At 42.5% G+C, this 27,379-nt stretch overlaps 1 protein-coding gene across 1 annotated transcript in view; it reads right to left on the bottom strand.

The window, feature by feature from the left end:
* KIF16B (kinesin family member 16B) overlaps window positions 1-27,379 on the bottom strand; it is a 296,429-nt gene that overhangs the window by 244,890 nt on the left and 24,160 nt on the right. Inside the window, exons 2-6 of the mRNA XM_021700652.1 lie at window positions 14,575-14,644; window positions 12,412-12,525; window positions 6,450-6,566; window positions 3,889-3,986; window positions 3,021-3,130 (exon numbers count right to left, since the gene is read on the bottom strand). Coding sequence (XP_021556327.1) covers window positions 3,021-3,130; window positions 3,889-3,986; window positions 6,450-6,566; window positions 12,412-12,525; window positions 14,575-14,644 — 509 coding nt within the window. The remainder of the gene's footprint in view (window positions 1-3,020; window positions 3,131-3,888; window positions 3,987-6,449; window positions 6,567-12,411; window positions 12,526-14,574; window positions 14,645-27,379) is intronic.

The following is a 27,379-nucleotide window of genomic DNA, read 5'->3' as shown; positions in this document are numbered from 1 at the left end:
TGGGGGGGAGCTGAGGAAATCTCCCTAATCTATAGTAAACAGAGTAAGAAATTTACCTCTGAAATAACACACGACTGTACAGTACAGACTTGTTTAAAGATCTTACTTGTTCCTGCAGTGTGGTAGTTTACAACACGGATTCAAGGGCTGGGGCTGTCTAGGGTCAAATCCCAGTCTGCCGCTGACTAGTGGACTTACATGGTTATGTGCGAGTCACTTAACTTCACTGAGCCTTAGTCACCTCTGATAATACGTACTTATCACATAGGGGATTTATGATGTGTTAGCTAATATCATCAACCACGTGAGCATTAGTCATAGCAAGGGAAATGTAAACACTACCTTCAGGCAAAACCAGAGAGCACTTTTTAATCCTTTAAAACCACTTTTTTATTCATTTTGGGAGAACATTCATATGGTTCTAAAATCGAAGGCAACAAAAGGCGTACTGTGTAAAGGGTCTCCCTGACCCCTATCCTAAAGTCCACTCCCCACTTCTCTTCTGTCAGGCAACCCGATGTTATTAGTTTCTCCATCCACTTCTAGAAATAACCCATACATATACATAAAACCATCTTCTTTCCCCTTTCAAACATGGCAGTGTACCATAAACATTGTTTTGCATCCTGCTTTTTTCTATGTAATAACTGAAGAATATTCTGTATCAGTTAAGGTGATTCCTCACTCATTTTTATGGCTGCAGAGCATTCAACTGTATGCATGTACCATAATCAATTTCACCAGTCTCCTGTTGAGACCATAGATGGTGGTTGTTTACATTTTGTTTCCAATTACAAGTAACGCTACTACAAATAATCTTGTACACAGGTCTTTTCAAATATGTGTGAATATTTCTGCAGAATAAATTCTGAAGAGGCCAAAGTGCTAGATCCAAGCACATTTGAAATTTTGATGGATATTGCAAAATGGTCCTCCATAGAAGGCAATTTACACCCAGCAGTAGCAGTGTATAAGACTGCCTATCTCCCAACACTGTCCTACCAGGCTTACTTACATCTACCAGGGATAGGTAATAAATGTTATCTTGAAGATTTTTTTATTCTGCTTTTCTCTGAGTATGAGTGAGGCTGAGCATTCTTTCCTCCATTTAAAAACCATCAGCATTGGGCGCCTGGGTGGCTCAGTTGGTTAGGCGACTGCCTTCGGCTCAGGTCATTATCCCAGAGTCCTGGGATCGAGTCCTACATCAGGCTCCCAGCTCAGCGGGGAGCCTGCTTCTCCCTCTGACCCGCTCCCCTCTCATGCTGTTTCTCTCTCTCTCTCAAATAAATAAATAAAATCTTTAAAATAAAAAATTTTTTTTAAAAAACCATTAGCATTTCCATTTCTGTGAACAGTCTATTCACATCCTGTGTTCGTTTTTCTACTTGGTTGTTGGATCTGTCATCACTGAGTTACAGGATCTCTTTATATATTAGGGAAATGAGTCCTCTGTCTGAAACTTTGATTGAAAAGATTTTCCCCAGTTTGTAAGTTCTCTTTTTACTTTGCTGATGGTGTTTCTGTCAAGTTTTATTTTTTTACCATTTCAAATTTAAAACTTTTATTTCATGGTTCCTGAGTTTTAAGTGAAATTTCTAAAAGACTTCCCTTCTCCAGATTTCTGGAAAAAAGGTTAACCCATAGTTTCTTTTTTTTTTTTTTAAAGATTTTATTTATTTATTTGACAGAGAGATAGCAGAGCAGGAACACAAGCAGGGGGAGTGGGAGAGGGAGAAGCAGGCTTCCTGCCTAACAGAGAGCCCGATGCGGGACTCGATCCCAGGACCCCAGGATCATGACCTGAGCCGAAGGCAGACGCTTAACGACTGAGCCACCCAGGCGCCCCAACCCATAGTTTCTTATAGTCATTTTATTATGTCACTTTTGACATTAAAATCTTTCTCCATTTGCCATTTATCCTGGTGTAAAAATGGAGCTATAGTACCAATTTACTCTTTTTTTTTTCCCTCCCAAGCAGCTTAACAACCAGTATTCCTCCAATGTTTCACGATCAGATTTATTAGAAACTAAATCCCTCTAAGTATGTACATCAGATTCCAGATGTTTTGCCCTGTTTGATTATTCTGTCTTTTCATAAACCAGCTTTATAATATGTTTTAGCATCTGATAAAAGACAATTAAAGGGAAGGATGAAGGCACAGTTAGCCTAAAAGCTATTAACAATAATAGCTATTCCACGCTCCACAAAACAAATACATAGTTATACACCTTACTTTGGGCATAAAAGGCAAAATTTCAATTGGAAATTTAATAAAATGCAGATGGAGTCCTGTGGGTACACTTGGTATCACTAAGTGAAAAAGACAACCAAAACAGGAACACCTTTTAAGCCCAGGACCAGTTCTCAGCCTTGCCTCCAATGAGACACAGACGATGGACAAGACCACAGGAACGCGCCTTTCTGGGCGTGATTCCTACGGTCGGCCACAACTCAGCCGCCTCCGCGAGTCAGCCGACAGGAGCTGCAGTATCCAGACAGCCTCAAACCCAGCCTGTGTGTGAATACCGAGCAAGGGCCAGCCCTTGACCAGCATTACCTGAGGCACAGCTAGTGTTATCACAACACAGATGCTGAGGACCGCAGCGCAGGAAACTCTGTCAGTGCTCTTCTCACAAGGTGAGAAGTCTTAGAATATCCTGATGCTCATAGGCTACCCTTAAGGTCAGTAAAAACAGACCACTAAGATGCAGCGCCATGTAAAGAGACAGCCTGTAGGGTTGCTTATGCTGCCCGCGAACCCTGGAAAACAAATTTGCAGAAACTTCTTTTGAGAGCCAGAGGAAATCTACTGGCGAGCGCACAGAATCAGCGAATGCCCGGTGAAGTACAAATTCACCCTAGTGACAGCTGCAGTGCCAGCACGTCGTTTTTACTAGAATAAAATGCCAAAGACAAGGACATTTTTCACATCTCACCATTATCTTACGTTTTTCCCCTGAAACTACTGTTTTTACACAAACTCCCAAGAAGAGAGCTGTGAAATATTCGCTCTTACCCTCAACATACGGTCCTTCTTTTGGATGCTCTCGGACTCTTAGATTGAAGGTTTTGGATGACTTCCGCCTAAGCAGATCTCTCACACGTTCATTATAAATTTCCAAGTAGCTAAAAATTTAAATAGGACTGAACTCAGTAAAATTATTTCCCCATTAATATAAGAACAAAACAATAACAGTAGCAACATACAGTTATGGGTGGTAGCCATGTATCAGGTACTATGCTTAGCACGGTAAGTGGATTTCTTCATTTAATCCCTAAGATAGCCCAGAGGCAGGCACCACTATTATCCCCATTTTACAGTTGAGGCAATAGAGGTACAGAGTTTTTTAAACAACTTGTCCAAGGCCACATAGCCACTGAGAGGTCAGGCAGCCATGAGGACCTCTGATTGCCATGTTTGTCCTCAAAACCAATGAGAAGACTAGCTCCCCGCCAAGGTTTAATTTCAGGGAGGGAAAACAACACTTCAACCATCCAGATTTACTTAAAGATTAGATGTACAGTGATCCTACCAACACAAGGAATAAAACAAACCTTATTCAAATAAAAGGCGGCAAGTGAACGGGGTATACACTTAAAAGTCAAAAGCTCACTCTATTCGAGATAAACATCCTATGTCAGAGTTTCTGACCAAGCAGAGTTATTCCCACTAGCCACCCCAAATCCTAATCCAAATTGCACCCAGGAAAGTCACTAAAAACAGACATATTTTAAGCTTTGCCTCTAGCTATGATAGTAGAGGAGGAGAAAAGGCAGACTCTCCCTTCAGGAATCCAAAGGCTTTATCCTTTATCTACTCCTCGTGCCCAGAGAGAAGCTCCAACCAAGCTCACACACTCAGTTACTCAGACCATGGGCCCTACCTGACTTCAGTTCGAAAAGACGCTTCGTCCCATCTGGTGGTTTCATTTATTTGACTGAAGAGCCCTTCACAGATCCGAGGTATTAAGCCAGAATCGCCCTGCAGTGGGAAGGAGGAATGCCACAGCTGTCACTGGAAATAAAGGCAACCGATGGCTGAATTTGCAATTTGCCAGAGTGGATTTAGACCCAAGGGGCCTTCATGTCAACTCCAGGCCTACCACCGCAGGGCCCCAGATACAGCATTTACCCACTTGGGACTGCTTCCTAGCCTCTGAAATCAGAGGATGGAGCCTTCTAACTTCTACATGCTAGGTCTAGAGTAATATACAGTTATCAGCTCTTAATCAGTTAAATCCTGACTTGAAAACAAAGAAGATCTATTCCTTAAACTTTCAAACAAGATGGTCTACAGCTGTAGAATAGATGTGGAAAATTTGATCGCGTCAAATGACCAAAGAAGGTGAAACAGACACTGAGCAGAAAAGAAAAACACCAATGAGACCTTGGTAAGCACTCAAAGTAGCTGATAACTGTTTTAACCCTTAGGTGACAGGACCACATTGAAACATGTATTATATCCCTCCTTTGATGCACTCATCCCAACTCTGGCCTTCCAAGACAGATTTTAATACGTCATATTACTTATGCGACACGGGCATCTTCAGGAGTATTCGTGGTTCAGCCAGCATTAACAAGCTGATGAGCCTCAGAACGATATTAAAGATGAAGCCAAATGTTCTTGTTAGGAAACCAAAACTTCAGAGCTTCAGTGTTTCCTTCCAAAGACCATCCCTAACTTCACCCAACATGCCCTCCCCCCAAAAAAATATCATCACAGCATTAAGAGAACTTTTTTTCCCTTACAACATTAAGTTGGTACCAATTCTTATCAAGGAAAATTAGGCTTTTTGCCATATTTTTTGTGTGTGTGCCTTTAAAAAATAAAATAAAAAGGAAGACCCAAACAGGGTTCAATTAACTATAAGGTCAGAGAAAAACAGGTGTAATTTAGGAATGCTTTATGAATGTTTAACTTAACGTAAAAGAGCTACTGGCGGATGAACATGCAAATTTCATTTTTAGAGAAGACTTTTTTTTTTTTTGCAAAGGCACAGTGGGAAACTAGGAAGGGAGAAGTTATGATAAAAGGAAATGTGAAGGGCGCCTGGGTGGCTCAGTTGGTTAAGCGACTGCCTTCGGCTCAGGTCATGATCCTGGAGTCCCTGGATCGAGTCCCGCATCGGGCTCCCTGCTCGGCAGGGAGTCTGCTTCTCCCTCTGACCCTCCCCCCTCTCATGTGCTCTCTCTCATTCTCTCTCTCTCAAATAAATAAATAAAATCTTTAAAAAAAATAAATAAATAAATAAAAATAAATAAAAAATAAAAAAATAAAAAAAAAGGAAATGTGAAAATCCTGAGACTAACTGCTTATTCTCCTATGTAGTCTTCCACACTGTTCAGCACTGAGGACTCACAGCACAGCATTTATCTACTTCTGTAAAGGAAAAGCCTGAATTTAAGAAGCCAGGTAAAATGCTTTCATCAGGAAAGACCCACCCTCCTTTAATGCACCACTACTACTTTGGGGCGCCTAGGGGCCTCAGTTAAGCGGCTGCCTTGGGCGCAGGTCATGATCCTGTGGTCCTGGGATCGAGCCCCGAGTCCGGCTTCCCTGCTCAGCGAGGAATCTGCTTCTCCCTCTCCCTCTGCCCCTCACCCTTGCTCGTTTTCTCTCTCAAATAAATAAAAATAAAATCTTTTTTAAAAAACGCACTACTACTACTTCTGTGAACCACCAAACCTTTGGCATTAAAGACCCCACTGTGCGTGCCAGCAGGAAGCCCTGGGATCACCGGCTAGTACCTCCACAGCTAGAACAGGCCACAGGTCTGATAGGAAATGAAGAGTTTTCACTATGACATAAGTAAAACACACCAGCACTATCTAGATCTGGAGAAAACACAGAACGAGACAAAGTTCCTGTAATAATGTCTAGTTTTTACTCCTCCATATTTTGGGGCAAGTATAACTTTAATGTCTGTTAGTTTATATAGCATAACTACTAAACTCTACATAGTCCGTAACTATATAGACTCTATGTAAACAGCATAATTCTCTTTTTATGTATATGATGGAGTTATGTAGTACCTTTCCACCAGATTTTTTTTTTTTTACATTTCTCTTGAGGAAAATATGTTTTGAATAATTTTAAAAAAAGAACAGAGTTCAGTAATTTTATTCAAACTGTTGTGTTGGCAGAAAAGAAGAATAAATTACTTATGGGCCCAGCACACTTTTTTGATAAGATTATAAAGCCTTTAAAAACAGAAAATGAACTGAGACTTGCATCCAATTATTCATGCTTATAAACTTAAAACTATTTCTAATTTAAAATCAAAGGAAACTTAGTCCAACTTATTACTGAGTTTTATCTTATTGCTAAAGAATGATCAGAACATGAAAAGCAAGTTAGTACAGACCAAGTAGATAAAAGGGATAATTCTATCAGTCCAAAGAGAGATAATGGGAAATTTTCTTCCCACAGTGTAAAACAACGTACAGAATTTCCCATCATAGTGTATGACTTTCCCGATCCAGTTTGCCCATATGCAAAGACACAAGCATTATAACCTTCAAATGCAGACTTCACGACATCTGTGCCAAGGGTTTTGAAAACCTGAAAGCAGGAAAAAAAAAAAAAAAAAACACAAAAGATACAATTACCATGGATTTTAATAAAAAGCTCCTTCAATGTTGACAATATCCTTGAATGCTACTTTCGTCTTGTAAGGATTACACCACATAAATAAATCATCGCAGAACTATTAACAGAATATGTATGTACCCCCGTTTTTAATCAAAAGGAAACTTTTTAAGGAAGCAAAAAGCAACCCCATCCTTTTTCCTACTTAACAAAAAACTCCTGAAATATAAAAATGTAAACATGGCCAAGTGACAATCATATCTAAGAAGCAAAGATGATTTTAAAGCATGATGATTTACCATTTCAGAATTAAATAAACTTATAGAGCTTTTCATTCTATCAGAGCTTCCAGAAACTAAATATTCAAAACCTAAAATCACAGCAGCCAGAAGTTATTGCTCAAACCATGCCAAATCAATTCTGTCATTTTAAGGGTCCAGCTCTTCATCAAAATAAGTCTCAGAAGGTTCTCTGAGAGCTGAGTGATGGGTGGGTGTGAATGAGGCTGAGATGGTCAGGCTCCCCTGCGTTAGAGTCCAGATGCTTTTTCCTATTTGAATATTTTCCCAGGATGGAGAGGGCAGGGAGATGAGCTGTGCGGGGCCTGGGGTGGCACCTACAATGGCCTGAGTCCATGTCTGTCACACCACATAATTGCAGTGGGACACTTTGGGGAATGAAAGAGGATGAAGGACAAATCCTTCACCCAGACAGCTGATGTAGACGAGGCCAATAGAGATGTGTGGCCGTCCTAGGTACACACAGTTGGGAAGGGGACCAACCAGAGCTTTCCAAACCCCACAAGGCTTCATGTTGCCTCCTGCCTTCTTGGACCAACAGGCACACTAAGGCCACATAAAACACCTCCCTCCTTCAAAAAACGAGGCGCATCAGCAGCTGAAGGGATGTCACAAGGCAGCGTGATCAGGTTCTTGTCAGAGCCAGGAGGAGGTGAGGCACTGCATTGTGGGGTCACCACAGTCCAAGGTGGGAGCTTCGTCAACCCCTCAGGAGTGTTCAGTCTCTATGAGTGATGCTGGGTTAGCTAAACTTGAGACCCAGCATCTCCCCTGCGGGGATCTAAGCCCTCCAGCCACCCCCTAGAGAGGGCCGATAAACACCAGCCCTCTCAATCTCAGCTCCACGTAAACCATCCCTGCTAATAATACAGCCTGTCATCCAAGGAAAAAATAATAACACAGCCAACCAGACTTCAGCTTTCTTCGGGCACCATCTTGCCACCATCTTGCTTCAACTTTGTTTTCTCAGTTTCTTGGTCAAAGATTTACAAACTATCCTTTCAATGGAGTCACTTCCAAAATGACCAGTCTTAATGCTCTTAATTTGTATCCATTTCAGCTTTAAGAGGGGCTATTTTTTAGTCCTATTCTCAAATTCTGGATGACTCACTCAACTCTCAACTATGACAGCAGACCACACTGTGTTCGTATATTAGTCCTCATAAAATGCTACTGGGTGGGTAGCATCACTTAGGTCCATCGTTCAGGGGGAGAAGTTAGATGAGTAAGTGGCAGAGTTGGGATTTGCACCTGGGTACTTCGGACCCCCAAACTTGTGCTTCTAAAGACTTTATCACTATGTGGCCTCTTCCCACATCCTTGACATCAGCCACGAGGCCCCAGCCCTCCCTGAAAGGACCTCCTCCCACAAACTGTGAAGAAGCAACCCGGAATCCCAGGGAGACTCACAGCTCCAGACCACCCATACAAGGTTAGCTTTCAGCACTGTATATGGAACATGAGGAGAAACTCTAAATATTTCTTCAATTCTCCCTGATTACACAAAAAATAAAAATTATCATTTTTACCATGTCACAGGGTGCCAATGGATAGGAAGAACAGCCTTACATAAAGTCCCAAAGAATAAGAGAAGGATCTTCTATAACACCTTTGCCTGAGGCTAAAGCAAAGTCATGGAAAATATATTTAAATCAAACCCAAAAGTTTTTCAAAATAAAACTCTTTCCCAGGGTTAAAATCCCACCCACCATTTTACTATTACCCATTTTTCCAGAAAGCTGATTCAGCTTGAGTTCTCTGAGCGACCTGGGGGCCCAGAGCAGGTGGGGGCGGCGGGGGGCATGGAGCACTGGTGGACATTCTACAAAACAGGCCTAGAATATGCAGGTCTGGAGGTGCTGAGACCCAGGCCAGGCTCAGTCTTCATGTAACCCACCCAGAGTTGGCTCAGGACCCAGAAGCAGCAGGACACTGCCCACATCTCCGGGGTTCTTGCAAGGAAAACAGGTTACCCCACTGCGGCTCCCAGGAAGGACTTGTTTAGCATCACCTATCAAAGCAAGGTGAGGAGGGAGGGCCTGCTTTGTGAGACCTACGACCTGCTCTCCCCCACTGGCATCAAAACCCTGCTGAGATCCTCACCTGGCCAGGTGACCCAAAATCCACCTTGCTGATTGTCTCAGCACAGATTTTCAAGCTGATCTGAGGGTCATCCAAGGCATCACAGGCCTCACTTGAGGGAAACTGCCCACAAGAGGGCACTGTTAAAACAAAAGACTCACCCATCCAGCTTGTCAACTGGGAGACTGTAGGTTTCAAGTTTCTCCAGGGTTGAATCAAGGAACAGGTTATGTGAGATCAAAGCCTCCCTTTGGACTTTTGAAGAACCATTAGGAAAATCAGACCTTATTTAATGGTCTTTAATTTATGTGAGTATAGACTTAAATCACTCTGATTTTTTTTCCTAAATCTAAAATTAATTTGTAAGAAAGAAATATTACTGGTCATCTTACTTGGGTATTTGTTTAACCGTAAGGGAAACTTGAGCTGAACTACAGTAATAGGCATGATATATTTTCTCAAGATGCCCTTATATTCAGATGAGAAGGAGAAGAAGACTGACATCATGCTAAGCTTGCATCTTCCCCTGTTAATAGCAGGGATGCGATCTGACAGCTCAAATCGTGTGCCAGATAAGGCTGCATGGAAACTTTAATCAACAGTCAAAATTGAAGCTCTTTTTAACATTAGGGGTAAAGGAAGATTACCCTTTTCTCTAATACACTGATTAAAAAAATAGGTATTTTCCTGTATCTATGCTGATTTTATTAACATGTGATTCTGCTAGAAAGTAGTATTTACTAACACATCTCCTGCTTTTTTAGTTTTGTAATTTAATGGAACAATGTCAGGTTATTTATATATAGCTATATAAATAAAGTCAAAAAACCCAAAACACCTGAGAAGAGATGCTACGCATCCACCTGAAGCATGGAAATTATCCCTATCAGAAGGTTTTCACAAACTAAAACTATTTTTAAACTCTGAGCTTTTATTTTTAACTTCCAAAAAAGCTAAACTTGTTACTGCTTCCCTGATCTTGACTCTTGTAGAACCAGGAAATGTCATCTGTTCCCATAAATTAACCACCATCTGTAGACGAGTTCTGTCAGTCAGCAAATGTTTATTGAGCATCTCCAGCGTGCCAGGCCCTGCTGTCACACACCGCTCTGCTCCTCCCATTGTGGACTTTCCCTCAGCACAGCCCTCTATCCTCAAAAGGCCTCAAATTCAGGTTAAATAAGGAGGAAAATCCAGCCGCTCACTGGGTAAGTTAGAAGTGGACACCTTCATGGCTCTTCGTCCATCCTCTGTGGAAGACATTCTGAAGACTGTAGAATGAAATGGCTTTTCCCTTAACAAATTCCCTCACACCAGCCAAGTCATTCCCATTCCAATATTAAAGCCAAAATCTGGATTCCAATACCTATAACATTCTATTCCTCACCACACTCCTAGCTACCAATGCTGATTAATCAGTTACCTCAGCAGCAAAGTCTTCTGCACTGCTGTTAAAAAGAAAACCACAGGCCCAAAATGGAGTCACTTATGCTAAGCCAAGTCACAAAACCGGGGTTCAATACCTAACCTAATCGCAATTTCAACCTCCCCCAGATATGTAGTCTTAACTGGTCAGTCAGGAATTTTTGATCAGCACCAATGAAGTAATCTGTCATATGGGCCTTCTCTATCCCCCAGAGGAAGATGAGGTGATCCGCCTAATAACATCCTCTACTCTTCCCCTGAGGGAAGATGATCTTGCCGGAAACAATCCTTTCTTTTCTTTTGCTACTTGTCTGGCCCTGTTTCTACCTATAAAATCCTTCCATTTGGTACAGCTCTTCGAAGCTCCTTTCTACTGGCTGGATGGGATGCTGCAGGATTCATGAATCAATGAATAAAGCCAATTAGATCTTTAAATTTACTTGGCTGAATTTTGGTTTTTAACATTACTCACTCGTTCATTTATTCAACAGGGCTGCCCTATCCGTCTATTATTTAGAAGAAACCAACCCTTCTCTCTTATGCCCTGAAGGCCTTCCAGTGGCATCTCCACTGCCCTACACTTCAGCCCTAGGACCTCAACTCTGCTACTATTAGGTCGACGAGGTCTATGGACTTGAGCAAGTTATTTAAGCTTACTGAGTCTCTTTGACAAAGAAAAACGCAGCGCTAAAGTTAAATCTGGTCTTGCAAGAATCAAGTGAGACAGGGTATACGAGCACCAAGCAGAGTTTTAGACACCAATGCCAACTCAGGCAGCATTGATTGCTGGCCCCTCTTTCATACCAGGCAACTCCTCTCTCTCTGTGGCTCTCATTCTTATTGCTGTCATCCTTTCTATTTTTGCCCTGATGCTGAATTCACATGTTCTGGATACAATCACTCCAACCCTCTCCTCTGAACAATTCCTCTAAGTTGTCTATCTTGATGCCAACATTTACATTGCCTCAGTAAAGCCAATAGCTTCCACATACCATTTCCTAACCAACTATAGTTCTCCAATGTTGAGGTAGGTACAAATCACCTGGGAACCTGCTAAAAATGCAGTTTGATTCAGTGGATCTGAAATTGGTCAAGATTTTGCATTTTTAACACATTCTAGGCATTGCGGTGATTCTCATATGTGGACACACCAAGTTGCAAGCAACTAGACAATAATAGCACTTTAAGATGCCACCTCATGGATTATAACCCAGAGCAGGCAAAACAGGAATTCTTATCCTAGTTTTAACACATCAGTCCTGAAGCAATATATTTAAAGAAGCTGTTAACAAGCCAGGAAGAAGCCCATAATCCTCCTCTCTCACTGGTGCTTCCCCATAACTCTGCTCTGCTCAAATACCCAGCTGGTCCCAGGGACATGCCCTTGTCCTGCTCACATGCAACGCCAACATGCAATGGTTTACTGCGAGAATCTTTGGGTCTGTTCCTCTATGCCCATGTCATGTCTACATTTTAGACCATAAAAGCCTATAGCATGGGTTTCCTCGACAATTTCCAGCTACACTCTAGATTCTAGAAAAATTCTGGGGGGAAAAAAGTTTGTTCCTTCTAGAATCCTTCTTTCTAGAATCTTATAATGATCCTATAATGATCCACTCACAGGAAATGGGACTTGGGTTTGAAATTTAACTCCTAAAGCTCTGCATCGCAGCAGGACTCAGAGCTGAGTGGCCTATTTGCCAGGCTTAGCAATATACAAATGGCGCCTCCAAATTGCTTTATTTGCAGAGCTCCTTCAAAACAGTAGTCATGTCCAAGTTTTGAAAAAAAAAAAGGTTATGATCATCATGCTCAGAAGTGAAAAACAAAATCAACTTTGTGGGGACTGACTTCTTCTCAGGCTTAATTAAGATAAATGGTGCTATGTAACAAACAAAGCTAAGTTAGCAGAGGCAAATTTTATATAAATTATATTTTAAAAAATTAGCAAGATGTTTTAAAGAGCTCTTCTCAATATGGAAATCAAAATGAAGATTATGAAAATATCATACCATCTCCTGTGAGACATAATTTGGACTTTTCGTATCAGCAGAATAAAAAGAGAAGTCATAGGTGAAGGTCTTGGTCCGTTCTCTTCCTGAGTCCCCAGTCCCTCCTTCTGGTATCTAGAGGGAAAGGTTTAGGATAATAAGATAATAATGTAAAAAGCCCTGACAGCTAAATGATCTATCCAATTAAAAAAAAGAAAAATTCATAAAAAATATACAATGATCGTCATTTTTCATATTTACACTCTAAAAACCATTTACTTCCTCCTGACTAACCCCCTAGATAGATATAGATAGATCAATCGATTGATTGATCCCAAACTCCTCCCATCAATCCAGGCTCTCTATGCTATGACACATGGCTACTTTCCTGGACTTTTTATCATGATTCTCTTATACAAACCCAACACTCCACCCAGACTCGTATTTTTCCGCTGGCTTCAAACTTTTTACTGTTCCCTCCACCTGAAACCACCAGAGTTGGGGTCTGCAGAACTCTAGAGGCTGCTAACCACATAGATCGTGATGTGACTAGAGCCCCTTAGAGTTGTGCAGTTTTGTGGCCCCACTGAAAACTCCAGGTCGGATGCTTCCTCTTCCATGAAGCTGCCCCTTGGGCACTATATCCAGAAGTAATTGCTGCCACTTCTGAGAGGCTAGATTCTCCTAGGACATATTCTATTATGAGTTTATTGCAGATGTTTGCGTGTATCTTGTCTACCTTGCTATATACCTAAACTGAACCAAAAACCATGTTTACAAATCATCATAAGCCACCAAAGTTTCACAAAGTTCCCTGGACACATGCTGAAAAAATTTAATGAGCATGATATTTTCCAACATAATTCAGATTCTCTAAATAAACAATTTCTATGGTTCTTATTATTAAAATGTTAAAAATCTGGACATCTGTTTTCATTATATCAGATGAGGAAATGTTTGTAAAACTCAAAAAACAACAGAGTAATCAAGGAAAATAGATTCCACAACACACAAAGAAGAGATGCATCCAGAGCCAAGGGTCTCTTCACTCTGTTTCGGTAAATATAATTTTTTAATGATTTTACCAAAACACTGTGAGCACACAGATACATGAATCAAAGCAAAGGTAACCAACAGGAGGCAATGATCAAGTGATGACTGGCAGAAATGTGAGAAGATGTGGTAGGTCAAAGGAGGGAAAGCCAGGTAGGGCCAGACAGAGCTAGACGGTACAAGGATTGTGGTCAGAGAAGAAAGACATTTCACTGGAGAATGCCTCAGGCAAAGAGACACCAGAGCCTCAAAGGAAGACTATCAAATTATCCAGAGCATGGCCCAATTGGAAGATAGGAGCATTCCCCCTGCTTCTATCACTGGAGATCAAGTGGCACTACTTTGAGACTGAATGTCAACATATCCAGTCCCTTGAGCCACAAATTAACAGAAATCCAACTGGAGATTGATCTGCACTTGGCCATGGAACAGCAGGCCTCAGAAACCCAAACCTCTAAGTTAATGATAAATATAGGAGGACAGAGGGGTTGGGTCCATAAAGCACATGATTTATTATTATTAACTTTACACTCTTATCCACCCTCCCCCCAAGTGAAAAGTATTCACGGTTCTTAACAAATTCACTGACCAAAGGAAAAAAATAGGATATTTTAAGTGCAAAAGGAAGAACATGTTATCCTAGAAAACTCTGGTTTTTTTGACTATCTTTTTCAGGGGGGAGGGGGGGAAATCTTTTTTTTTTTTTTTAATCTTTCATCCCCTGAGTTTTGAATAATAAAACAAGCTCCTCTTGCAAAGTTTACAAAACATGATTATTTTCATTAAGAATGGAAACAAATTTAGCGCTAACACTTACTTAATGATTCACAGAATTCAGCCAGTTGCAAGGCTAAGGATCTACCACAGGGTACAAGATAACAATGCTGAGTCTGGGTTAAACCCATGAGCTCACATACCAGGGCTCTGAGATCAAATGAAACCAGGGACAGGAGAGGAGACAGAGCATCACCCTTTTGCTTCATGGAAGAGCCCTAGCCAAGTGCAAGTTGATGTGGCTAGTTGAACTGAGAAGGAGGGGTATGGAAATGGCAGATGTGTTTTATTTACCAACAAATCATTTTAATAAAACAAACATGGAGGCTCTTGGAGCAAGGCCAGGTTGCTACTTGCCTTTAAGTTTGTGATTGTTGTTTTGCTTTTCTCCATTTGAATAATGAATTTGGCTTCCAAGTCCTTTTCCCTGCAACACAAATAATTCAGTACTAGTTAGGAGAGAAAAGATTGTTTTTAAAACATTTGTTTTATTTACTTTTTACATATGGGGGTTTGTTTTTAAATGGCATCTGAAGCACAATCTGTGATACCACTCCTCCCAAATCCTTATTGATATAAACATGAAGACACACAAAACAGATGCCACCATCAAAAAACTTAAGACTGACAGATAATGTGTTCTCAAAACCTGGAAGAATTTCTAACTGCAAGCCAAAAGGAGTGTAAATTAAATGACAAGAAACTGTGGAGGGCTGTGTGACTCATGAAAAGAGCAATGCTTTTTTTTTTTTGCTGTCACCTGGTTACGAAAAAAGACACCTCCCCTCCACCCAGGATGAGAACCAAGAAGAAAACTGGTATGAATGGTCACAAACAGGTACTGCTTCTAGAAGCAGCCAGGGCACTGCCCCCCTCCTCCCCCCCTCTTTCTATAAGCATTCGGAAACTACAGTTCCTGGAAAACAGCAGAACTAGAAGTCCACAGAACTCCTAAGAAGTATAGTTCTCGAGAAAAAATGACATGTATCTACACAGTGGAGTGGCCCGTCACTGACAAAGGAATAAGGATGGTCTCCGTATACTGCTAGGGGCTGGTAGCCAGGATGTATTAGTGTTAAGAGGCGAATAGAAAGTGGAGAAAAGTCTACCGAGAATGCTACCACTTTTACTTAAAGACAAAAAGGATAGCCTACGTATTTTTCAAGAGGCCAACTATGGAGAAAGAAGAAAATGGAGCGGAGCGGATAGATGCTAGATGTCTACAAACATATCTTGATCTGTAGATCATCTTTAGAGTGAGGAAAATAATTTACACAAAAATAAAACAAGATTGTTTTTCAAAGTGACCTAAAACACATCAGTGTCAAAAAAAAAAGCTTGAAGTGCAGGTCATATATTCAGTGTTAAAAAATTAAAATAAAAATTAAATTAAAATAAAATGACCTAAAACTCAAAAGTAAGCTGAGACAAGTGAACCTAACTGTACATTGGTGGCACACAGTGAAAGACAATGTCAATCCTGACCGGATGCTGGAATCTGACTGCAGAATGTAGTGGGGTGTTGGCCCAAGGAGAAAAAGAACTGTAAAGAAGTCAAAGTACTTTCAGTAATCAGATTGTTGCCGGTAAAGTAAGTGTTGTCATTCAGAGATTTCCATTTGTGCGCTATGGGATAATACCTGAGTAATTATGGTGGTGGCCTTGAGAACCAAGGTTTTTGGATGAACGGAGACACAAACATAAGATGGATGAGGTCAACTAAAATCATAAACTTTATCTGAAATTGAAAAAGGAAAAGAAAGTACTCCCTAGCTTTGTCCTCTGAAAAGGCCTAGAATCTTATGCCCAAATTATAGTCTCTAAATTCCATTTAGAGTCAGGGCTGTTAGAACGACTCAATCCAAATATTTGAACTATCTTGTTAACACAAGAAAGCAGGAAGCTATCACATCAAAAGTTACTGGTTTGTCCAAGTTGTCCATAGGCAACTTCTAAGACGGCTCCTGGTGATCCCTACCCTCCAGGTGTCTGTGACCCTGTGTGATCCCCTGCCCCGGGGAGTGGGCTGGACCTAGCAATTCACTTCCAATGATTACAACACTAAGACCCCCAAAGTGATAGTCTGTTGCTTCCTAGTTAGGATTACAAGAAGATTCTGATTTCTGACTTGCTGGTGCTCCTGTGTGTGTGTCTCTCTCTCAGAGGTCTGGCAATGGGGACAGCCACGCACCACACTGCGAGACTTTGGGAGACACTCACGTGGCAACAAACTGTGGTCGGTCAGCAGCCACCTGGGTGAGCCTGGGAGAGCCCCTTCCCCAGCCAGGCTGGAAGGCCCTGCACTGCATCCTTGAGAGATCCTGAGTGGGTCAGAGGACCCAAGTAAACCCTACCCCGACTCTTGACTCACAGAAACAGTGAGATAATAGATGGTGTTATAAGCCCCTGAATTGGGGGTTTAGGGGCTTTAAGCCCCTAAGTTGTGTTACACAGTGAGAAATCACCAATAAGAGCCACGTCAAAAGGACTCAAGAGCCAACCTGAACTAAGTCCCCACAGGCCAAATCTGAGCAGCAGAGAATGGTAACTGCAAAAGACTGAAACACACGAAATATGCATCAACTTATGAACTCATAATTTAAAAAATAAAAACCGAATGGTCCCCATTGGAGAATCAAAAGAGTCACCTCATTATTTTAAAAACTAGTAAGTAGGGGCGCCTGGGTGGCTCAGTCGGTTAAGCGTCAGACTCTTGATTTTGGCTCAGGTCATGATCTCAGGGTCCTGGGATCGAGCTCCACTGAGTGTGGAGCCTGCTTGAGATTCTCTCTCTTCCTCCACCCCTCCCCCCAACTTGTACAAGCACACTCTCTCTGTCTCTAAAATAAATAAAAATCTTAAAAAATATATATATATATAAAAGGGAAGACTCAAGCATTTGCCCTGCATTTCCTAAACAATCAAGTGTTTTTAATTTTAAGTTTAACCAAATAGTTGTTTGGGAAAGTTCCTCTTTTTAGAATATTCTATCTAATAAATGAAGAAGGAGCGACAGAATTAGAATGTCAGCACTTTGCAACTCCAGTGTATTTGTGGCTCCAGGCAGTGATCATCAGTGGCTGCTAACTCCACCACTAGGAGACAACCAGGTATGCTGTCCATCAGAACTGAAACACCAACACCTCTGCCACAGAAATCTTGTCCCTGGCCCACGGAAATGGCTGGACTCTGATCTAGAGCTGATGGATAGTGAATGCCAGGAAACACAGGGGGAACACATCAAACAATACCAGGGACGCAATCAGCAAAATCTAGCTTCTGGGAAGGGCAGCAGGTAAGTGACCCAGCCTATTCAATAACAAGAACAATAAACTGCAAGGAGTATAAAGATGGAAGGGGAACCTATAGATTGAAAAAAGGCTTTAAAGACCTATCATCCAGGGACACCTGGGTGGCTTAGTCGGTTAAGCATCTGCCTTCAGCTTGGATCATGAGGATCCTGGGATCCTGGGATCGAGTCCCATATCTGGCTCTTTGCTCAGCGGAGGGCCTGCTTCTCCCTCTGCCTGCTGATCCCCCTGCTTGTGTTCTCTCTCTCTCTCTGACAAATAAATAAATAAAATCCTTAAAAAAAAACAACCTATCAACCAATGGGATTTCAGTGCAAACAGAAAAGGCATTTTTAGAAATTATAAGATATCTAGGGAAATCTTAACACTGACTAAATACAAATTTGATATTAAGGAATTATTACTACCATTTTTAGTGTGATAATGATATTGTGATGATTTTTTTTAAAATCTTAACCTTTTAGAGACACACATTGAAATACTTATGAATGAAATAATATGATGTCTGGGAATTCCTTTAAAATAATCCCAGGGTGGGGGAAGCAGGTGTCCTGGCAACCTCAGGATGAACGGGCAGAATAAATAACCAGCCAGAACAATGAAATCCAAACAGTATGTTGTAAACACCATTCAAGAACTACAATGGATTCCCATGGCCTGATCTAACTTTTCCAAGCCAGTGTGAAGAAGTATAGGCCTGGATGAACAGACCAGTAGCTTAAAAGACAAATAAATGAAATTCCCCTCCACCACCACCATGTTCACAGTGCCCAGATCTTGGGTAGCTCCATTTTGGGCCCAAAAGTGAGAACTGCCTTGAGGTCCCCCATGTTCATGTGGCCATAAAATAAATACTTCACAAAATTACCTCTTTCTTACAGCATGCAACTACCAAAAGTAGGTCCTGCCCACAGCAAGAGAACGACACAATTAGTTTAATTAACACCATGGGCTGCCACATCTCGATCCCTCCCATTCCCAAATGGGTCATTTCTCTGTCCTTAACCGAACGTGTCTAGATCTTTCACTTTAAAACCACTACTTTCAACAAATACCTGCTGGGAGCACACAATCATCCAGGGATGGAAGATCAGAAGGGATTCCAACAGGTGCTCACACTATTTGTCAATTCTTACTTATAAAACATGAAGGAATGCAACTCACACCGTGCCCACCGCTCTTGCTGGAAGTCAGAGGCAAAGTAATTCCAAGGCTCATAGCCTTATACCTTTGGAGCGGCGCAAGTTTAAGGGCCCTTCGCATGATCATTTATTCTTCCCTGTAGGTAACCACGGCAGTATCTCCCTAGTTTTAAATTAAAATCCACGCTATAAAAATACTAGAGAAGACACCGACTGAAAGACCATTATGTCCTATGAGCATCTATTAGCCACTTCTGAAACCTGAAGATGCTGGGTGGGTTTCAAAGGGTTCACAACCTTAAAATCATCTGCGCGGCGATGTGGCAGCAGGAGGGGGAAGGTGATAGGTTCACTGTTCTGAGGGTCCACAGCTTTCTTCACTTTTGCAAAGAGCTGTGTACCCCCAAAAGACAGCAGCTCCAGCTCAGGAACCAGCAGCATTGGTAGCCCTGGGCGCTTGTTAGAAAGGAGGGATCTCAGGCCCCACCACAGACCTACTGAATGGGAACCTGTGCTGTAACAAGAGCCCTTAATGATTCCAATGAACGTGAAAGCTTGGAAAGCACTGTGCTAACATTATCTTGATCTGACAGAGTGATAACTGATATTTACTCTCATGAGACACACTCCATAATGTTATCTACTTTGTACACTGGGAAACTCACTACCTTTGTACTTTGACCTTTAAGTTTTATTTGTAAAGTCACATGGCAGAATATGGGTACAACCTAAATCAGCTGACACTGTCTCTACTCTTGGCTCATAAATTGTACTGTGGCTTCTGACCGAAAACAACAAGTGTCTGACTTACTGGGACCTAAGAAGTCATCTGAGTGTTATGACCTCCAGATGACCTCATTCCCAGCACCCTGCCAACCTATCAGCTTCTAGGCCTTTCTATACCCAGACTGTTTCCCAATGTCAAGGTGAGGTTGCCACCAATAGCTTGAGGTCATTCTTAAAAAGAATCAGGGTAAGGGAATAACTGAGGGGAAAAATGGCCTGGGGACAGAATCTTAAAAAACCCAGGGAGTAAGAGAAGAAAGGAGGAGCCAGTTATGGTAATGGAGGCATGGCTCAGAGAGATCTTAGCAAAGCCATGTCTCAAGATGATGCTTCTCAGTTCCAAAAAGTCATTGAACAAGAGCTGGAATGATCTTTGAAGAAGGAACTAGAAAAAATACCACAGCACCATCACATGAGTTTGAGCACACTAAAGAAATACCTTAATGGATTTTCAGAAACTGTTTCATAGATTTTTTGCAAGAAAAGGGACCTTCTGTGGATTGGGGGAAAATCCAGGGACTTCCAAAAGATTCGATACAGCACTATGAAAAGATGAGGGCCAGGGCTTACCTAATGATATTTATCTTCTGTGCTGAACCAGCTGGTGGTGGTAAAACTCAATGGCAGTTTGAGGACCAGCATGGGCTGCAAAAGCCCAAAAAGTCGGACAGGTGTGTGAAATCAGAGTACCTTTTTAGATGTGACCATTCAGCAAACTGAACATCTGAACAAAATCTACAATAGAAATGTTCCTCTTATTCTAATGAGCTAATGAGCACTCTTAATACAAATGAAGATACAAAAATAAATACTATAGAAAAACAAACATTTCATTTGAAAAATCTACATTTTTAATCAATGCAGGTACCCAAGGATTAATAAAGAATCCTGATTGCCTGCAGCAAAGGATGTATCTTACTCAGGGGAAAACACAGAAGCTTGGTACCCCAGGTCATGGTGACATTTACGCCAGTTTCTACAACTCTGGTTTGCTCGATACCCTTCTGGGAGAAGGCAAAGAATATATTTCTGTGTCTAACGTAGATAATCTGAGTGTCACGGTGGAGCTTTACGTTCTTAACCATCTAATGAACCCAGCCAATGAACTTGTCGTGGAAGTCACAAATAAAACACATGCAGCTGTAAACAGTGGGACACTCAGTATGAAGTCTGGTGACTGATGGAAATCGCTCAAGGGCCAAAAGCACATGTTGATGAGTTTGAGTCTTATGAAAATTCAAAATATTTAACACCAACAACCTGAGATCCATATCTCTCTTGCAGCAGTTGAAAAGGCTGCAGGAGCAGAAGGCTATTGACATGGAAATCACCGTAAATCCAGGGACTGGATGGAGGGCTGAACGTCACTCAGTCAGAAACTGCAGTCCGGGCTACGGGCTACATGGAAAAGGTTTTAAAACTCTAGGTATTAATGTTCCTACAAGGCAGTTTCTGCCTGTCAAAACCACACCAGATCTTTCGCTTGTGATGTCAAATCTCTTACAGTCTTAATGCAGGATCTCTGACACATGGAAAGTGGGAATTTTCCTCCTGTGCCCTGGGTTAAATTAGGCAGTTCTTTCACAAAGGTTCAGGATTACCTAAGGAGATCTGAAAGTATACCAGATATGCTTGAAGTGGATCAGCTCACAGTTTCAGGGGACGGGCCATGTGCGAGGATGTTTTGTTAAAGGGAAAGGTTATCAGCGCTGTTAATCACGGTGACTGAGGTGACATCGCACCTGCAGGAGTACTGGAGAACACGATTCTATCTGGGAACCTTCATATCCCAGACCACAGAAATGACAAATACTGTGTACACTTTATGCTGATTACGGGCTAAACAGTTTCTTTCAAGAAAATGTCCTTGAGGATTCTAAAATAGACAGGTACTTTATACTGTCTTACTGCTGTGTTAATTTTCAGAGTTTTCTGCAATATGATTTTAGTCTAAGAAAATCACAGATGGAAGCAATGCTTTTCTTCTCTGAAGATCGTGAAAGTTAGTTCATCTTAAAGTGCAATACTGCTTAATCTTAAAACTGGGGCAGCTCTGCTGGAAAATCTTTTAACAGAGGCCTCAGTGGTGATCACTCTAAATTGCTTGTGATTCCAAAAATAAAGTTGTGAAGCAATAAACATTTTTAAAAATAATAATCACAGGTCAAGATTAGGTGGAGGCCATCTGTTCCAGAAAGAAAATTTCACATGCAACAATTTCCTAAATTGCTTCCTTCTTTTTCTTAAGATTTTATTTATTTATTTTTCCAAGAGAGCACGAGAGCGAGCACAAGCAGGGAAGGGAGGGAAGCAGACTCTCCACTGAGCAGGGAGCCTGATGTGGGACTCGATCCCAGAACGCTGGGATCATGACCTGAGCCAAAGGCAGACCCTTAACCGACTGAGCCACCCAGGCGCCCAAATTGCTTCCTTCCTGAGCCTAAAAACTAAAACTATAAGAAAAAGGTGTATCTTTACTCTAAAAGTATTAGCATTTATAACAAAAATGCTGGATTTTAAGCCATACAGAGCAAATTTCACTCTAGTTACTGAAAATACCCATGGAAAAGCCACTGTAATCTCCACAAAAGGCTTATAATGGTTGGAATTATTAAATGTTGAAACTATGAATACCCTTTGTTGTATTTATCCATTGTAGATTCCAGGAGAGTTGTCAAACTTCCAAATATTCCAGAGATGAAAGAAAGAAGAAGGAAGGCTCCAGTCCCCTCTTTCCCTCCACACCCTGCTGATCAATCCTGCTCAGCCCCTTGTCCACCGGGGACAGTCTACTGCCCATGGCCTTCACTTCACTGCCGAGCCTTTAACTATCAGAGGTGACTTCAGGGTCCATGTGACACTCCATCCAACAGCCTTACCTCCACTCCCTCATCCCCACAGCCAACAGTCAGTTACTTAGTCCTGTGCAATGGATAGCTTATCTACCGACCATGGCCACATGCCACATCTCCCTGCTCCACAGACACTGTCCCAGCTGGGGCCACTACCACCTCTCCAGTGTCTTTGCCTCCAGCCTTGTGCCTTCCCACCCACACTCTACCCTGCTGTCAGAGGAATTCCTCCAAACCCATATCTCACCCTGAGGCTCCCGCACTTTAACTCCAGTGACTTCTCAAACGCTCTAGGATAAAATCCAACTCCCAGCAGTATACAAAGTCCTTCCCGCTCTGACCCCAACTAATGTTGCCATTCAACATTGTATCAGTCCCATCCCCTTCTGGCCTGGCCCGCTCCCAGCCATCAATCCAGACTCAGCTCAGATCTCGCACAACTGGAGAGCCTTCACTGAGCCCTCCAGCCCATGCCCTAGTCAGAGGGTCCTCCTCCCTGTCTCACCCACCAGACCCTGAACTTCTTAAAAGTAAGGACTCTACCTGTCTGAGTTTATCCCCAGGCCCTAGCACAGTGCCTGCAACTTTGAGTTACCCATCAAATGGTTGCTAAATGTGATGGGTTGACTGAAAGTTAAATAACTGCCTCTTACCCCAGCCCAGTCTTCTCCACGTGCATCCTCTACTTAATGCCAGCCTCCCTATGAGCCCCTATATCATTCCTGGTTCTTGCTCTCCCACAGGCTACAGTGCCATCCAGTTCCTATCCACATTCCAAAGCAAGGCTTGTCTGCGGTTTAATTTGAATCATCCACCCTTGATAAAACTTCAGAAATAATTTCCCTTCATACACCTGCCTAGTTCATTCCACTCACATGGGTCTCATCCCTGCTGACATCACCTCTCCAATTAGTCTAGCGAGTCCCAGAAAAGCAAGAACCAGCCTCGTTCACACTCCACAACCTGAGTCTACTGAGCACAAGGGCAACACTCACAATCAGTGCTCAGTGCTTTGTCTCTTAATCCTTGGGCTGAAAACTGTAAAATGCCAGGCACTGAGAGTTCCCCCAGCTCAGGTCAATTTCCTCTGACATTTAAGAAATATGGGAAATAAATCTTGACATTTTTCTCATATTGAGGAAAATAAATAATCTTAAAATATTATTTGAACATTGATTTGATAATAGAGCAAAATGAACTATGTCTCTCCCGAGCCACTTTGGTGAATTGGGTTTCTCAACCGAAAAGTCAATTATGGTTCCTTCATATAAATGAGTAATTTATTTGAAAGGTCTGGAAACTAGATCATAAGATGCTACAAACGAACCAGCTAAAGTAAGTAGACTGAGTTATAGATCAATACTGCGGGGAGGGAGAAGGAGGAAGGAAGGGAAAAGAGTAAAATGCCCAATCAGAAAAAGAGATGAACTGTGTCAGCTCTCAGATTTGTGCATAGGAGGAAGCTTATCAAAAAAAAAAAAAAAAAACCCTACGTTAATTCAAGAATTTTGAAATGTTTTTAAATTATTCAGCAATTCAAATTGATTCCAGTTGCTCAGTTGATGGTATTTGGTCACTCCATAATAAACAGCTTGACTGGGTAGTACTGAGATCTCCAAACTACGCATTATCTAAGAAGATTCTAAAGAGTAGCTTATTCACCCCAAGTTCTGAAGTAAATTAGTATCCCCCGAATTCACCTTAAAACTTACATACTTTGTATATAATTGTAGAATCACTATGTTGTACACTTGAAATTAACATAACATTGTATATCAACCAAACTTCAAAAATAAAAAATGCAAACTTAAGATACTATGAACTAATATTTAACTGCCTTCACTCTGGTGGCAGGACACTCAATAGCAAAAATAAAAATAAAAAGCCATTTTCTAAAAGAATGTGTGACCTCTGGGGGTACCGCAATGGAAAGAAGTCCAAGGAATACTGCTAAGTGGGAGAAAGAACAAGCAGCTGTGTGTAGACCATGATCCAGTTTGCAGTTAAGTGGATAAATAAAGCATAAAGAATATGCACTTATATGCTTCCAGATGTGCAAAACATTTCTGAAAATTTCTGAAAGGATAAAAAGGAAGCTGTTAGTAGTATGAGTAGTTCTCGTGCAATATTTGAAAACAGAATTATACTGTATCCTGATCCCCTACACTCAATGAATTGCTCAGTCCCTCTGCTCTACCCAATGACAGTCTCTTTTCCCTATTATTAGGGCTCCAGATAAAATACAGGACACCCAATTAAATGTGAATTTCAGAAAAACAAATGCTTTTTTAGCAGGACTATATCCCAAATATTGCGTGTGATCTACTCACATTTTATTTTCGCTTGCTACCCCGGACGCCACCATCTCTTAGCCAGGCTGTGCACCCATCAGGCTCTTCCCCTTAGATGCACGGGTATTCGCCTCCCTTCCTCAAGCCCAGACAGCGAATGAGCGGAGTCGTCACTTTCACCTGCACCCTCAGTACCTGATGCAGCAGCAGAGGCTCCATAAATACAAGTCCCCTCGCCTGTGTCTAAGTGTGGAGTCAGGGAGGGCTATTCTCCTGCAACCAGCTTCTCCCTAACCTTTCTGGCTGGTTCTGAGCACCCAGAGAACATGGGACTGCTGACTCCTCTCAGTTGCTCTCCATGAAATCATAAAAGCCTTTGACTCAGTGTCTGGAGAAAACCCAGGGGAGACAGACACAAAAAAATTCTGGAGTGGGCTTCTCAGGCAATCACCCTGACTTCATTTCAGCTCCTCAGAACACATCTCACCACACAGCCATCAGCCAGAGGTCAGTGGCACCATGACCTACATCCAAAGGCCAATCTCGAGTGGCAGCCAGTGAGAAGTCTGCAGAGCCCCCGCTCCATTCCCGTGGACAGTGCTGTCACAGTCTCGGATGCTAGGAGCGTCCCGTGCTAAGCGAAATGCTCCGCGCACCCCTGCCATAGCTGGAGGGAGCTATGAAGCAGAAACGTTATTATCCCTGGTCTTGAGAGGGTATAAGAAACCTAAGAAGATTAAGCAACAAGCCAACTGCTGCAGGTTGGGATCCCGGAGAAGCAGACACTGTGAGGGAGTTTAGCAAGCAGGGTGTTCATTAGGGGTGTCCTCGGGGTGGACACCTGGAGAAAGGCCAAGAAAGCAGGACCCGCCAAAGAAGACCATGGATCTGCGACACAGGCCCCCAGGGCAGCCTCAGCTGACCCCACAGGCCCATCAGAGTTGCCCAGCCTGGGCCACAATGGCCTACATTGGCCAGTCCGCAAGTCGCAGTCCCAGACTGTGGGCTACCTGGGGAAGGGGCATAACCCTGAGCCCTGCGGGGCTGACCCTGAAGGCTGGGCTGAACAACACCATTCAGCAAGGAGGATCTGGTGGCAAACGCAGGGTCCGCCACCCCAACTCCCCTCAAGTCCATGCTGTAGGGTACGCTGACCCGTGGCACCCCAACTCCCTGGCAGAGCCATGAGCAGGGGCTACTGGGCAAGAAAGAAGGCAGGTACTTTTTTTTTGTTTCCAGCGGAAGGAAGGACAGCCTAACAATCAGAACTGTCTCAATACAAATGAGCTGCCTTGAGATGCACAGGATCATCCCTGAGGAGGTGGAGGCTGACAAATGCTTATCTGGCACGCCCCGCCCGTATGCGGAGATTTACGCAGTCTTCAAATATTTAGTGAGTACCTTTCATGCCAGACAATACTCTGGATGTAGGGGAAAAGAGGTGAACAATACACACAAGAGTCCGGCAGTCAGCATTTTAGTGACAGGGGAGGAACAAAATAAATACAGTACCATCTTAGATCCTGGTAAGTGCTATAAAGAAATGAAAGGATGTCACGGGAGAGAACTGAGGGCAGAGGCAGTGGGAGGCAGGCGGCCAGTAAAGACCTTTCCAAGGCGGTGATGTGGGAGCAAAGGCCTGACTGCAGGGAGGCCAAGGGCCAGGCAAAGATCTGGGAGGAGCATTCCAGACAAACAGAACAGCAGGACAAAGGCTGGGCAGGAACCAGGCAGGAACCAGTCGGAGGTATGAGGGGGGATGAGCAAGAGGCCAGCATGACTGAAGAAGAGAGGGGGTCAAGCAAAATGGGACATGAGGTCAGAAAAGCCAGGGCCAAATGACATCAGAATCTGGAACTTACATGTGATAGACCACGGCCATAGGAAGGTGTAGGGTCCGGGGGAGTGGCAAAATCGCACACATTTTTAAATGCTCCCTCTAGCTGCTGTGCAGGGACTCCAGAGGGGCAAGAGGAAAGAAAAGAAGCCACTGAGGAGGGTACTACAGGCCACACAAGAAACACTGGACCAGTGAGGAAGCTTAGCTCCTCTTCACTCCTTCTGAAACGGCGCTTCACTAGGTGCTCTCATCCCTTCCCCTGAATGGAGCCCAACCGACCCATCCCCAATTCCAGAACACAACTCCAGATCTGGATTATGCCTTTATAAAGGGTTACCACTGCTGGCTTCTAAGGCTTCCCTTCTGAACACTGGAAACACCAGTCATTGAAAAACACTGGTAACTGGGAAGAAAAAGCAAGTAGCAAAGCAGCATGAAAACTAGAATCTAATTTGCAGTTAAATAGAAAGGAAGAAGAGAAGAAAAAAATTATGCATGTATACTGAGTATTTTCTCAATTCTCCTAAGGACAGTACATAACTAGTACCATTCTAGAAGCACAGAAGGGAAATTAATTCATTATATATAGTGAGTAGATGTCTTACTCCGGGCATTAGGCATAATTTAATTCTGTCACAGAACCCTGGCCCAGTTGAGAAAAACCAGTTGAGAGCTGAAAAATTTCATGCACTATAAAATTCAAGCCCAAAAGCATAAAGAACTAAATTTTGCTTGAGACTAAAGATGATAATGACACTTTGCAGGGAATTCTGGATACTCCACGGGGAGGAAGGGCCAAGATGGTAAAGGGCTTGAGAGCCAAGCTGAGGCTCTTGGCTCAGGGAAATTGAACACTTGACAAGAAGAGGATGGACTCAGGAGAGAGCAGGAGACCTTGCCCATGACCTCGACTCACAAGGAGAGAAGGTGAGGCCCCAGG

Source organism: Neomonachus schauinslandi, chromosome 10 (genome assembly GCF_002201575.2).
Source record: "Neomonachus schauinslandi chromosome 10, ASM220157v2, whole genome shotgun sequence".
NCBI classification, from domain to species: domain Eukaryota; kingdom Metazoa; phylum Chordata; class Mammalia; order Carnivora; family Phocidae; genus Neomonachus; species Neomonachus schauinslandi.
The sequence above is the reverse complement of the archived record's forward strand: the minus strand, read 5'-3'. Positions and strand labels throughout refer to the sequence as shown.